The sequence below is a fragment of the Macrosteles quadrilineatus genome, unplaced genomic scaffold (genome assembly GCF_028750875.1).
Source record: "Macrosteles quadrilineatus isolate MER2022 unplaced genomic scaffold, UCM_ALF_1.0 Scaffold_22__1_contigs__length_1958994, whole genome shotgun sequence".
In the NCBI taxonomy this organism is placed as follows: Eukaryota; Metazoa; Arthropoda; class Insecta; order Hemiptera; family Cicadellidae; genus Macrosteles; species Macrosteles quadrilineatus.
The window spans coordinates 1,899,496-1,915,159 of NW_026542615.1; the positions used below are offsets into that span (position 1 = coordinate 1,899,496).

Here is a 15,664-nt window from a genome sequence, read left to right on the forward strand (position 1 = left end):
TACTGGCATCCATTATTTTTGTCCAATTTCAGCTGAATTGGTCCAAACATGTTTACGTAGAAGCACGTACGAATAGAGACCACCTCATTTTCAATATAGTATTGTCTTGAACTTGAAACCAATTGCTTAGCTTCACCCATCCACATTGTTATAAGTTGAAATAGTAAACAAATTAGACATAAAACTATCCCAAACCAAATAAATAGACAAACTGTTTCTGTTCTTATGAAATAAATTTTTAAAATAACCCTGATAAGCCTAGCATAAGCAGACTTTGAAATCCTTGGGGGTTGGACTTGGAAATCCTTGGAAGTGATATAAGATCGGGAATAAGACAATACCTTCCCTGACATAAATTAAAGATGTTCCCAAATATTCCAAATTTTTGGATGAATGGTGTGCTAATGTTTAAGAGAATACATGGCCCTACAGATAGGCGTAACTTTGATTTTATACCTAGATCTTTTGGTCCATCGGCGAGTTAAACATAGACCCGAACGTCGTGCATGCGTTAGTGTTGGCGAGTGACCTCCACCTTCACCTTGGGATCGAAGGAGAGAAAGTGAGAATCATTGATACGCAAGCCGTCCTCAGCTGCACAAACAATTCATTACGATCAGTATTCAATATCAACGAGCTCCATTGAATGTGTGAATGGTGTTGTTATTCATGAATTATCTGCTGGGTCGGTCACTCGACTCGCTTACATAATCAGGTCGCATTTGGTACTATGTTTAACTTCTTCACAAGTTTCAACTAATTGCAACTTAAGGTTGTTACAATCATTGTTGTTTGTCAAAACGTTAAACTCGTTCACTAGGTCAATGAATTCAACATAGACAAATGGCGAAATGAATTGTAAGGTTTATTGCAAATCAGGAAATCGTTTTTCCTGGATTCCATCCTGTCGTTGGCGATCCTTGAAAGGAAAGTACCAACTTTACCTTTGTTGACTGTTGTAACGACAATCCCGTTCGTGTAAAGACTTCATATTAGAAACTATGTTGCCTTTCGCGGTCGTGCCTTGTAGGTAACGTATGTCAGTGCAATGTGTTTGTGTAGTAATGGAATGGGGAAAAGGCGTCTAGACAACCTCGTTCTTTACCGTAGTAATTTGTTAGAATTGTCCTTTACATTATAGGATGCGAAATAGCAAATAAAAAAGAATAAAAACTAACCTCAATATGTATCTACAGACTAAATCCCGTCCTATTTCAACGACAAATTTTGGTACTCATGTTTTTTTAACCTAACTTATATTTTTGCAGGTATCAGTCTCAAATGACGTAATATTTCATCTAAAAAATAGAAAGAACTAAAAGATCTTCAAGTTTTACAGTTTTTTTTAATTTAACACAGTTAAAAGTTCAGTTTAAAAACTACCCTCGCCCACACGCTGTGGTGGGTGAATGGCAGCCAAGTGTAGGTATATTTATATAATCCGTAGCGCCTCATTTTGGAGTAGAAAGTGACCGTAAATGTTTTTATTGAGGCTTAACGAGCGTTTAGGACCTCACTACGCCTCTGACACCTCCGCTTGTAACTCAGTAGATGTTTAGAAATAAATACACCGAAAGAAGGAACTAAGGTTGGCATGTCAGTTAAATGTTAAGCGCTAACAGAGTCCTTAGAGCTTACTTATCATTGTTTCTGATAAGTATATTTTATTCCAAAAGATTAAAAAGACTTTTCATCACCACTTTTTTTCACTAACTACAAAATAATTTACCGAACGTTGTTTATTTTTCCTGTAGCTGTTTGAAACTTAATTAAACTTTGTATGTGATACTATTTGTTGTCAAAGAGTTTACTAAATATTGTTGAAGACATTACGTTTGTGGCCATAAGTTTGTTTTTATGTCACCAGTAACTGATTAAGACTTACCAAATATTTTTAACGTTTTAATTGTTATAGCCTACAAAAACCAATCATGTCTCTGATTCTCTTTTCACTTTACAGTTGACCAAACTTAACGTTACTGTAATCAGTTGCAAACTTAACAAATAAATGAGCGAAAGCTGTTTTATCAATTCGTTGCTTTATGTTGCAACCGGTTTCAACTACGTTGAGCCATCTTCGGGCGTATAAGGATAAAAGTTGTCACTTCATTTGAATGTCTTCATAGTTTTTTTTTTGCAACGGCAAAAAATACTTAATACGAACATTGAACGGACACTGACGTTTAACATTTATAAAAATTACTGATACGGTGAGCGATGCGTACCAGGCGGATGTAAAGTATAGACTAATTGTTTTATTACATCGACTTGTTAAAGAGTTGACTATACTTTGTAATAGTCTTATTCAGATACTGCTTTTTAAGATAAAAAGAATCAGAAAATGAAACCTATTTTGTTGTATATTCTTGTAATTTGTTAAAATTTTACCCCAAAAAACGTAATTGAATCGTAACTCTTCAAAACGTGTAATACGGTTAGCTGCTACTTGGCTGTTCACTACAGCTGTTCAATATTTTAACTGTTCCCACATGTCCCAGTATCTTGTCCAAGAGTTCATCCAACTCCTCGGACATCAACACACTTTCTCTTCCGCGAGATAAACTATGCTCATAAAATATCAAGCGCCAATTTTCTAAGCTATTTATAATCGAATGCTGGGCGTCGGAGCTCACGAAGTACCATGTAATTAGTGACTAGACGCCAATGTTGCCAGTTAGGAAAGGTTGCTTCAGATGCTGTTATACAAGATATTGACCGCCGCGGGGCCCAAATAGGAGAATTAGGAGGTTTGGAACGAATATTGATAACATTTGAATGAGATTTCTACCTCTAGTTTTCGTGTTACCAATTCCCCCCAAGATAGACCGCTTTCAAGCCAATTATTTTTTGGAATGACCGTAGACGACAACAGGATTATATAAAGCTGTAAAAATAACTGAACATTTCCAGACATTACAAATTGAAAACTTTGTAGAGGTTAAATCCCTAGTTCATTAACATTAACATTCTTTAACAGGGTTAAATCCCTGTTATGGAAAATGTATCTACAAAATTTGGTTTCATCGTATAAGTAATTGTAGTCTTTAGTAAATATTTTATAAATTATGATACTGTAATTACTTATTGCACGTAAACTGTATTATGGTAATTGAAAGAATATCAAACTTAAAACAAATTTATTAACAGAGGTAATTTATTGAGACTTTTTGCCTCTCACACCATAAAAGTAAAGATGCAGCAATCTATCTATACTTATAAAAGGCAAAGCCCTCACTGACACACTCACTCACTCACTCATCACTAATTCTCCCACTTCCCATTTACCTAGGAGGCTGAAATTCGGTACACCGATTCTTTGGGCATTAAATAGGAAAACTAAGTAGTTTTTATTCTGATCGGGCTTTCGGGCTCCGCCCCAGTGGCTCTGGAGTTTCCCATGTTAACCTTATGATTTTTCAAATTTAAAATGAGTTAATGAATCTTAACAGCTGTTTCAATTAAACCAGTTGGTTCTGTTCTATGATGTTCACTAGCATTAAAGTTACAAGGATCACCAACAGGGTGCAGCACTATTATTTTTTTTTAAATTTATGACAACAGCTAATTTGCAACTAATAGGTGAGTGAGCGTAGCGAACGAACTTCAAGCTGGAGGCGAGTTAGCGTAGCGAACGAGCTAACCTGAAGGCAAGTTAGCACAGCTCAGCGTAGCGAACGAACTTCAAGCTGGAGGCGAGTTAGCGTAGCGAACGAGCTAACCTGAAGGCAAGTTAGCACAGCGAACGAGCTCCAACCTAAAGGTGAGTGAGCGTAGCGAACAAACTTACACCAGGACGTGATTGAGCCATGTGAACGAGCCCATCTTGAAAATTATGAAGTTAAACGGGGCAAAGCCCGCGGGTACAGCTAGTTTTTGTATAAATTTAACGTGGTAGAAATGAGCCATCGACAGAGTGCGCTGAAATCGATCACTGATTTACGTTGGTTGCGCCGGCTTTTTAACGAAGCTAGATTCAAAAAACTTTCAAACTGTATCATCTATATTTACATACACTACTTTGGTTACATACAACGGAGCAAATCTAGGTTTAACAATAGCACAATCTCTGAATAGCGGCAGAAGTATTCTTATTTGCAGCCACCAAATTTGGAAAAGGTTCTTGTCCCAAAATAGAATTTAAATTTTTAAATGAAGCTAGTAATCTTAGCGTCAAGATTTCTTGAAAAATTATATTCCTATGAAGCATCGGGTAGAACCTGATTAAACTACAGCAAGTGTACACTCGACAACCACTTGTTTTGCAGAGACAATTAATCCCATTACAATTCAGTCTGCGGTTTCTTTGACGCGCGTACTCGTGGTTGGGTATTCTCCAGTCTCTGGTAGAGTACGACAGTTAAATCACGTGACCTCATATTCATTCATGTTGGAGTAATGAATGAGGAAAACACGACCGAATCACTACTAAGCGTAACCGAGTCCATTCATGCCAAACGTGGCCTTCAACGATCGTTTAGGAAATCTCCGTTTATATTGTTTTGGTTTCAGGGAATATAATTTTGCATTATGAAGAACCATTGATTAAGATTATTGGAATCCATTCTAAGTACAAAACAACAATCAAATTTGTTCTAAATTTTGAATTGAGTTTTATCATTTTTTTTAACGTGAAATGAAATTACTTTTCTAACTGGCTACAAGATTATTAAAAACAGAACAACTGTTTCACAACCAATTTGCACTGCTTTGTTTGTTGACCTTTGCACAGTCCAGTGCAAGAGTTTTGTTAATAGTTCGTCTGAACTACACTACTATGGGATCTTCACAGGGCAGTGTTTAGTTGAAATTGAATTGTTCACTCTTACACTACCACGGTCGTTGTCTATGCACGCTATCGCCACTATGGTTGACTGTTGCACAATGCAATGTTTTAGTTATACTTCACGCTCACACTACCATGATTGTTTGTTGCACATTCACTGTGCAAGACAAACTTGCTAGTTACTCTGCACGCTAACGCCACTATGGTTGGCTGGTTTGGTCCAAGGAATTTAGAAAGCAGATCTGAACTGGTTGAACCTCCTTCTCTAGAGTCTAGACTGCGAGTTGTCTTGTGGTCATCTCGTCCCTACCTTGCTATAGCTGCGTCACCTGTTACGTATAATCTCTTGAATGGGGTCGCTGTTGTCATGTTAATCTATTTTGTTGTAACTAACCTATACCAGTGATAACAAGTGGAACTCCTGAAATATTGTATCGCTTCAAGGCCGCACGGGCGTATTAAATAGTTTAGTCATAATGTTTCCGAGTGTATATTTTGTTTCAAACTACAGTTCTTTTTTTATATTAACTAAGGACTTCATATCCCATCACAGTTTTGTTAACACACGACATACTTTTATCATAGGTAAAATATAAGCACTGTTACTTCGCATCAAAAAATAAAGAGCAGATTACTATTTAAGTTTAAGATATGATAAGTTTCCTATTTCTTCTGGTAAAAACTTAAATGGCGAATTTCTCTAAAGCTTGACCTTGTCGAAAAATTTCAAGTAGAAACTTTGGGACTGCATCCGGCCATGGCAAACACTAAAATTAAAATGGTTTAATTAGGCCTAGTATGATTGCAGCAGTATTTACTTAGTATAAACGAAATATATGACAGCCCTAATTTCAGAACAAGTTTGAAACCTTAAGACCTATTACAACTCCAGAATGAAGAGGACAATGTCCTTCAACAGTCGCAGTGGGCTCATCACCCGCTGAAAATCACTAACGAAGAAACAGTTGCAACTGCTTGACATCCTTCTGTTAATTACAAATCTGACAAAACTCTCGAGACTCAACCGTTTGCATTTGACAACGCATCTCCATATCTACCTCCGTCCCTCTCCTGATATGAAAATACTTCAGCCATATTTCTCGTGAATTTCCCAACATTCGCACGCAAGAGAATCACCTGTGTCTTGACTCCGGATGTGAACTAACGAAGAGGGAAAGTAGCGCTTCCGTTTCAGCTGTAACATGTACTTCAGAGTCTAATAAGCTGCGTTGACGGTCTTTGCGCATTGCATGTTTATACTATATGCAGTATATTGCATTGTGTCGTCATTGTTTATAATGAATGTGATTTTCATGAGAGATAATTAGTTCAGCTTCAGCTGTCTGGAAGTGGGACAGCTCTTACTTCGCTTTGAAAGTTAATGACTTGGATTGCGACTGTTTTGACTAATCATTTTGTTGCGTTAATTTATATTCATGTTTATTGGAGAGTTTGGCTGCTCTGGTGGTAAGGACAGGCAACATATGTCCTGGTCTCCTGGAGCCTAGAGATTAAATCTCCCCAATCACCTAAGGTTACTCGCTATGATGATGCTCAATCTTAAAAGAATAAAACGTAAGCCGTTCTGACAAAACGTGACCCCTAATCTAAGTTTGCCTCCGAAAGACAGTAGTAGCCATTGATTGTGTTGGTGAAGGTTTGAGTGAGTATTATCGGGAGCTCAAATCCACATCGTCCATTTTGTTCTGCCTGTTAATATCGGTGTTATTGCCACATAGGCGGTCCTTGCAGATATAAACGCCGCCGTAACTCTTCTCCTAACTGCCCAGCGGCTGGTAACGGAGAAGGCTGTGCTTCTCGTTTTTGTTGTCATATCAAGTTGGTGTAGAGTGATGCAAAATTATGAGAGTTGAAGAATTCATTACTCACTACAAGCCTTAAACTCAAAGCCCAATGATCAAAGTAGCCGAATCTTTTAAAAAGCCTCTGACTTTTCTCAAGATCAAATAAACGACTACCACCATCTGACTCCACCTGACAGCACCATATCCAATCTACAGCAGCCCAATGTACTTTGATGAGTATATAGAAATGCCTGAATTTCTCTCAGATAGTTTTCGGTAAAGATGTCAGTTGTCGCAAATTTGTTGTTTGTTACCGAGAGTACTTTGCTGGTTGTAAACTTCTTTCGTCCAATGTTATCTCTCGTAACTATAGGCTGGTCCATGGCACCTGCTACGCACTGAAGCCGAAGGTTGGAGGTTCGATCTTCTCAGACCGGTTTGCCGTTGCTGTCGTGCGACCCCGACATAACCTCACTTTCACACAGTCAGCTGTTTCTCCACATTGTTGTGACATCATCAACAACGTGTGATTCCTAGTTTACTCCGCCATGGTCCTTCGAAGAGACCAATGGACCGATTTAATACCCTTTTAACTACCTACTATATTACAACAACTAGACTTATACTCGCTGAAAATAATCGCCGAAATATTTCAGTTTTTTTTTTTGTTATATTATTTGGTGCTTTCCACATTTTTTCAGTTACTTTTAAGTCAGGATACTCAATATATTTAGGCCAATTTTATCACGTTGTGCTTTTCGTCTTTCAATCGTTTCAATCATTGCTGTCTAATGCAACCTAATTAATTGTCACAACCTATTTGAGGTAAAAACTCGATTCGTTTTACTGCAAGTGGACCCGACAAAATAATCTTTTACTCAAATTACCTAAAGTGCAATAACGTGTTAGTGTCTGCATAGCAAGCAGAGGTAAAATTAGTGCAATTTCAAGCACATAGTTTGATTCATTGTTTGAAAAATGAGATGAACAGAATGTTTTTAATCTTATAGGCCTTCAATACCTTATACAAATCATCTTCTGTTCCAAAATACTGTATGATTATAGATTCATTTTAATATTTATGTGTGATAAGATATTGTAAATCAATGCTGAGCAAGCTCCATTGCAAGGCAAATCAGTGAAAGTGGTTTCGGCAGAGAGCCAGAAGAGGCCGTTTGTTGTGGTCAGGGATTGGTGAATGTGAACATTTACCTCTATCTGCTTTGGATCACTTGGATCTCAATTCTTACCTCACTACCGAAAATAGTAAATAAGGCATGGTAGATGACTGAAAGATAATTGTTGAATAGATTAGCTATATCTTATTCACATTAACTATCATTTAGATGTAGCTATAACACATAATATAATCATCCAGTCCTCTAGTTTTGTATTCAATTTCTATAATTAAATTAAAACCCCTAATGGGAAATAGCCCCCGCCGCAGCAAACCTGCGGAAATTTATATGGGAAATTTGCTAAAAACTACTGAAATCATCCGCATCATTATTATAAAATAATACCTTACTAGTGCAGATAAAATAAAATAAATATTCTAATTGGTTTAGAAGCATCCAGAGCTGAAAAAATGAATTAATAGTTTAACCTTTTGCATTTTGGACATATTTATAAGGTAATTTAAGAATATTGCTAGCACAATGACCTGCTCTAATGCACATCTACCTTACATACACACATAGAGATAAGAGATTTGTTTATGTCACTATTCCATGTTTTCATTACTGAATTCAAGTTAATCGTAAAAATTTAACTTATGGTACAAAAAAAGCTGATGATAGATGTATCAATCAAAATTCTTAATTATCATTGGCTTTAAATGTCAGTGACAGGCTTTGATCAACTAATTCATGCTATTCTTCAATGTCTACCTGGGCCTTGACACATGAGTGGCAGGCATACAATGACACAATGTAGCTGTAATGTCAGTGACTAGCAGCTCTATAATGACTCATCATGTTCAGCTCGGCTGGCTGACATTGGCCTCATGGAGGTTCTGGGGTGTGATGATTGAATAAGGTCGGAAATCAATCTCTGTGTGACGGAAAAGAATTGATTTTGAGCTAAAACCAGTCTATGACCTTACTCTTCCAAACTTTTTTTTTCGTGTCAGGCATTTTGCTACTTTTTATTTAACCTTTCTGTGTTGGCCCACCAAAAATGTGTTGCTTAAAAGTTTTGGGTATGTGTTCGAAATGTTCATATTATAAGATGAGGGAAAACATTGTAAAATAGTCATGATTGAATTAATGGTTAACCCATGAGGCTCAAAGATGATAAGAGTAGCTGACATTGTTCTCCTAGGATAGCTTCTAAGATAGCCATTATGATTTAATGGTGTTGTAAATGAATCTGTGTATGACATGGAACGGAGTATAATATAGAAGAAGTTAGTCTGTGCTCTTTTAAAAGTCTGTTTGAAATAGAAATAATATATGTGAATGGGATTTTACTGTGGAAGATGTGTTTTGAAACTGACAAACAAAGAAAGATGAGGCGTTATTTAGCTAATCGGGTGTAAGAAACAAGTTTGAGAGCTACAAACAGTCAAAGTGGAAGCATTCAGATAAGAAGCTATTGCTGAAACTGTCATGCAAAGATTGTTAGCTACTGTGATTTTAAAATAGAAATCGGCAGTGTAAGGCAATTTGTTAGTAGGTCCTGATACTTTTCAAATAACTTCCATTACCAAGGGATTCATATCCAATTGGAATACTTGGTTTTAAGGAAACCTTAGAGTGTAGATCAATCAACCTAACTATAAAATAAAAAGTAAAACTGTCAACATTGCTTAATCATTTAAAGATGTTAGTTATAATTATATTTTATGTAGAGAAATAACTTCAACTATATGCCACCTCTCGAGTTTCCTAAGGTATCGAAATACCATTAAATTGTAACATGTGATGTCAACCAAGTTTTTTCCTACGATTATACCAAAACAAACTAACAACTACCTATAAGCTAATACTGAATGTGTTTTGTCCTCAGGATGAACGGATCCAAGAGCGAGGTGGCGGCATTCTTCGCTGGCCGCTCCTTGCTGGTCACTGGAGCATCAGGCTTCATGGGTAAAGTGTTGCTGGAGAAGCTCCTATATGCTTGCACCGACCTTCGTCAGATCTTCATCCTCATCCGTCCCAAGAGGGGGAAGTCCGTCGAGGCTAGGATGGAAGAAATGTTCAAATCTCCGGTAATTAGCTTTCAATGTCTGAGAAAATTATCTTCTTCTTGTAATTCAAGTCCCATGTGCATTTACAGTAACGCATAAAATGTACATTATTGTTAATATGAGTATGATTCTATCATTTGTTTACTAGTGGAGTCATTTTTTCTCCAGCAAGCTCTACCATGTTTGAAAATTCTTACTAGGCATGAAACCTTTGCTTTAAAGACTTATTTACTAAAACAAACAGATGTTCTGACAAATCTTTTAATTTAGACAAACATTTTACCGTTCATAAATGAGATGATTACACGGACATAAAAATTTGTAAAAGCCACATTGTAATAGCTGTTCTTAAAGCCATCAGTAAAGCCACATTTAAATAAATTTACGGGAGCCGGCTTAAAAAATTGGTTTTTCCCATTTTTTACCCAAATAACATAAAATTTTCAAAAGTTGTATATTGAAGCGATGCTCTTATGTTGGTATTTCAAGTTACCTGCCATTGGTAACCTGCCCACCAACTGGCTTAAAGGGCTTAAGAGACCAGAATTAAGTTAGTGATTTTTTTTATATTTGATTTAATGTCTGGAAAGCAGTCGTTTATAGTTCTCTAAATCATCAGCAAAATTGTCGTAACTTCAAATAGGGAACAGAAAAAACATATAATAATTTTTTCAGTTCGCTAACTTCAAAATTTTATCAGTGCATTATGGAAATGCTACTAACCACACAATATTTAAAGTTATGTTTGTAAACAACAGTAATTACAACAGTAAACATTGATGACGACTTCTTATAACATCAAATTATGTGGTCTAATTTTATAACGATTAGAAGATTATTTCCACAGTATGATGAAAATAATTGTTCATCACACAAAGCAAAAGTGTCTTTTTGGTACTTAATCATATTTCTAAGCTCATATGCGCCTCGCTTGAAAACCACAATTGCGTACGAAAAAGAGCCACTTTCGCTCCAATTGATGAAAACTACTATTTTGTGTCAATTAAAATTTCAAATTTCTACCTCTAATCCCCATAATATTTTGTGGAACTGAATAAGTTTAACTTCAAAAATTATCTATTGCATTAAAAAAAAATTAAGTAAACAGTGGTGGCTGTTAAAAAGTCTATTTAAAATATAACTCTCTCAATCATTCTTTTAAATTAATGTAATTTCTTTTCTACAGCTTTTTCATCGCATTCGAGATAACAAGCCAGAAGCCTTCAAGAAAATTGTACCAATATTTGGAGACGTACTGCAAGATAATCTTGGACTTACGGATGAAGCAAAACGTCGAATCACTGAGGAGGTACAGTATTGGGAAAAACACTCACTCATTTATACTCAAAGGATCTTTAAGATAGCTATGATATATTGTTTACCTACGACCGTTTTTTTTTAACTAGCCGTTTTAGTTCAGTTCTTAGAATTGAGAAGATTCACTTACCAGCATTGTTGTTTTATTTAACAACAGAGTAACGGACCAATGAGGTTCAAGGATTGAAAGAAAAGAAGTAAAATTGTAATACCTCGAACAACTATCAGCTTTTAAGACCAATTTAATTGCTTAAACAATGAGTGAGTGATTGGTTTGAAAATATGTCTTTACATCACAATCAGTGGCTATGAGAGGTTGTAAATGAAAACATAACTCTCTTGGAAGTTATGAGTAGTGATTTTTAGTATTTAGAAATGGTCCTAGGTAAAGTAGTGATCACAAATCGTATAATTAGCCTTACGCAACTGTTGCTTAAGCTACTATTAGATATTAAAGCAGTAAAGCAGAGTAAAAAAGCAAACAACAATCTTTTAGACATCTCTAGTCAGTCATTGTTCACTTTTGATGTCAGGTTACTTGATATTGTGTTGTTGTCAACTAAATATTGCTAACCAAACAAATAGATTGTGACAGTATATTTTTCTAAGAGTTTTATGTCCGTAGTTCATTACTTACAGAAAGCAAACATTTGATTCCTACACACTATGATACCAGATTAACCACACTTTAACCATAAAAGGATGAAAAATCCTTCACAAGGATTTATAACTGACCTATTTCATCTGAGGCAGTAAAACGTCAGCACTGAACTGATACTGATCATCAATGCCTGGGAGTTATGGTTACGTCCTGATAATTAGTTGTGCGCAGGTATCAGTAGTGATCCATAGTGCTGCTACTCTTAAACTGGAGGCCAAACTGAAGGATGCTGTGGAGATGAATGTAGTCGGAACTTACAGGGTGCTAGAACTAGCCAAGCAGATCAAGAACTTAAAGGTAATAGTGCAGAGTACTTGCATTGCCTTTAGCTTTGAATTATTTAACAAAGAGGTGATTAAACATTTGTTAGGTAATTTTAAATATATATTTAGAAAATATTGAACTTTATTTTGGTCAAACGATTCTGTAATCCCATTTTCTATGGTCTGGTTTACAAATTTATTCAAATAAATGTTAATTTTTCTGTTTTTACTGGAAAAATGCACTATATAATGTATGATTTATACAGATACTACTAACACCTTTAACAGTTTGTAATAATGTGTTTTCTAGTTAACAGAACCTTTCAAAGAATTACCTTATAATTGCACTAATAGTTTATTTGGTGGGGATGTTTGGTAAAAGAATTGCAACCATGCAACTACAACTACTGTATAAAAATAATAAAATGTGACCGCAGTCAGTTAGGAAACACGTTAGTTAAACATCCAGTTCCTTCGCAAGAGTAAGGTTAAATCATTAGTAAAGCCAAGAAACTGGTACAATACTTATAAGTACACTACTCAAACCAAAACATACTATAATTTTGGGTCTGCATACCTAATAAATTTATCTTTCTTAATTATTAAAACATACTACTGTATTTTGCGAATTGAATACAACAAATAATTTTATATGGAATTATAGGTTTTTGTCCATGTATCGACTGCATTTTGTCATGTGGATGTGGAGGTGATGGAAGAGAAGATCTATGACACACCTATCTCTCCTTTGGACATCATGCGGATGTGTGAATGGATGGACCAGGAGACATTGGATGTGATACAACCTAGGTAAGTTCCCAGTTGTAAGAGCATTTATTTATCATCATCCATCAACATTCTTTTTTACTATGATTTTGAATTGACAGTAGGATTTTGAGATATAAACAACTCTGATGGTCAAACACAGCTATAGTATAGTATTTTAACTATAAGGTGAATACGTAGCTTTAATTATTGTCATTAATTAGGTATTTTCATGTAATACTGATGCAATGAAATACTTGACTGTTTTTTTTCTATTTTACTATTTTATTAATTTGGAAAGTTTTTGTGATAGGTAGTTACAGAATAATAAAGAGGAGATAGTTGTATCTCCCACTATCTTTTACTTCCAGTGCCTCAAATTCTAGAAATCAAACACTGTGGGGATTTATATTTATTAATATAAACCAGTCTTGCAATTTCAAGTTAGATTAATTGAGTTTGAGTCTGTATTAGATTAGTTTGGCATTTAATTAAATTATGAGGATGGTGATTAAGCTTACATCTATTTTGAAAGGATCAGTTGTCATTCTAGGATAAGTGAAATATTTTTCTCAAGTTCAACTATCCCTTTTTCAGGGTATTGCATCCTCACCCCAACTCATACACTTACTCAAAGAGGTTGGCAGAAGCTATGGTAGACGAATACTATCCTGATATTCCAGCTTGCATAGTCAGGCCCTCCATTGGTAAGTTATATGATGTTTTACAGAATAGTTTGCATGAGCCTGGAATTGATTTTCGCATTACTTCAGGCTAGACCTAGGGGTTGGGGCATTATCACTTAGATAAAATCCATTGGTGATTTGGCAGGATTTGAACCCGGGACCCGCGCTCTAACCACTAGACCAACTCTCTCCCCCGAGAACTATAAACATAAGCTTTACAAAAATTCAACTTTTATAAAGCTAAGATGTATTTTGAGTTTGTTGATGTTTGAGGCATATACAGTAGCAGTAAAACCCTTAAAGCAAGGAGCATTCCAAAACCCTTATATAGTGACATTTTAGTTTGCTATAGAGTGATAGCATTTGCAGATAACACTAATTTTATCTTATTTCCAATGAAAATATCCTCTGACTATGTTCACAGAAGTTAAATTTCCATCAAAGTTGTAATGTCTGGAACCTACATTATCTTTGGAAAAAAAAATTTCCTAAAAGGGAATGGGATGTGAATTTTTGGTTGCGGTTTTTGTTTGATAATATCCGTAAGCTTGATCGTTAATAAATTTAATTACTTGTTTCTTTCCCCAGTAACACCATCAGTGAAGGAGCCAGTTCCAGGCTGGGTAGATAACCTCAATGGTCCTGTAGGTCTATTGATCGGAGGTGGTAAGGGAGTTATCCGTACGATGCATTGCAAAGCAGAACTGCTAGCTCAGCTCATACCTGTGGACTTTGCCATCAACGGAATAATTGTTGTCACTGCAAAAGTTGGCAAAATGACTGAAAGGTAACTCATTAATTATAAGAAAAGGGAGAAAACTCCCTTATAGATGATATCCTTATGGACCAGCTTTTGATTTGTTTATGTCCAGTACATAACGTTTCTGTTTGGTACTATTTATTTACTGCAATTTGATCAGCTTTTGAATGTAAATGGGGAGTCATAAATTCCCCTAAACAACTTTTAAACCTAAACGGACAATAATTTTACTGATAGTTATTTTTTGTTGTGTGAACCATATTGGTAAACTTATAAGTTATCTTTGACTTTGGGATATTAGAGAAAACATCCTATCCTTATAGATGACAGCAGTGAATTTTTGTATTATTACTTTTTATTGTTGCCTTTGTTCTTGAATAAGATGTTTGTGTGTCACCCTATGCATTAGCTTGTGTGGCATCTTCAGGGGGCCTTCTTAAACTATCTACTAATCACTAACACACCTTACTCAAGAACAAGGGCAACCACAGTAAAAAACTAATCTAATATAAGTTCTTGAACCTGGGATAGCATCAAAGTTAATTTTATTCGAATAAAACATATTCAAATTAGCCTCATACAGAAAGTGGTGCCGTTAAAATTATATTTTTCTTTTAATATTATATTTGACATGACACAAAAGGGGCCAAATTCCACAAAAAGTTGTCCTTTCAGTTCATAAACCAACAAATCACAATTAAACATCGCACATTACTCGCAGGACTAAAGACATGCCTGTGTACAACCTGACCCAAGGCAAGACCGCCACTGTGTCGTGGGGCCGTGTGCTAGAGATCGGACGAGAGATCTTCTACAAGTATCCCTTCTCTGTCATGCTGTGGTACCCTGATGGCAACATTCGCAGCAGCAAACTAGTGCACGACATCTACGCCATTTTCTACCATTGGATCCCTGCCTACTTCATTGATGGACTTCTGTTCATCTTTGGACAAAAACGATTGTGAGTTTCTAGAGAATCCTTTAGTTAGGTGTATGGTATGAGTAATTTCACTTATTCCATGTTAACTAGTATTGTAGCATATTTAATTGTGAGTAGTTGGTAATCAATTTGAGTAAAACTTTTGATTGTGTTAACACTTGTAATGTTAATAAAATAGATCAGCAACAGTGGTGTAGCAGCGAATCCTATATTTTAATTTTATATATTAGTCAGTTTTTGGATAGTGTTGAGCGTTCCCTTACTAGAAAATGTTCAACTTCCCCAATGAGCAGCAACTACTCTAAAATCAAATTCTTTATTGCATATTCCAAGTAATGGAATGATGAGGGCTGACCAAAGGCCTAACTTTTCAAAAACAAATTAACATCAAATATGAATCTGACCTTTTAAATTTGAACTGTTGGGCTACATTTGTGCATATTTGACATTCAAAAATTATTTATCATCCTATAGTGTAAGATTGATATTCTTTT

At 35.6% G+C, this 15,664-nt stretch overlaps 1 protein-coding gene across 2 annotated transcripts in view; it reads left to right on the forward strand.

Moving 5' to 3' along the window:
- Positions 1-15,664, forward strand: part of LOC129005490 (putative fatty acyl-CoA reductase CG5065) — a 41,791-nt gene that overhangs the window by 24,074 nt on the left and 2,053 nt on the right. For both annotated transcript variants that reach the window (XM_054434393.1, XM_054434392.1), the window contains 7 exons: positions 9,598-9,799; positions 10,965-11,087; positions 11,928-12,053; positions 12,684-12,829; positions 13,382-13,491; positions 14,059-14,257; positions 14,952-15,191. In XM_054434393.1, coding sequence (XP_054290368.1) covers positions 9,599-9,799; positions 10,965-11,087; positions 11,928-12,053; positions 12,684-12,829; positions 13,382-13,491; positions 14,059-14,257; positions 14,952-15,191 — 1,145 coding nt within the window. In that variant the 5' untranslated portion in view covers position 9,598. The remainder of the gene's footprint in view (positions 1-9,597; positions 9,800-10,964; positions 11,088-11,927; positions 12,054-12,683; positions 12,830-13,381; positions 13,492-14,058; positions 14,258-14,951; positions 15,192-15,664) is intronic.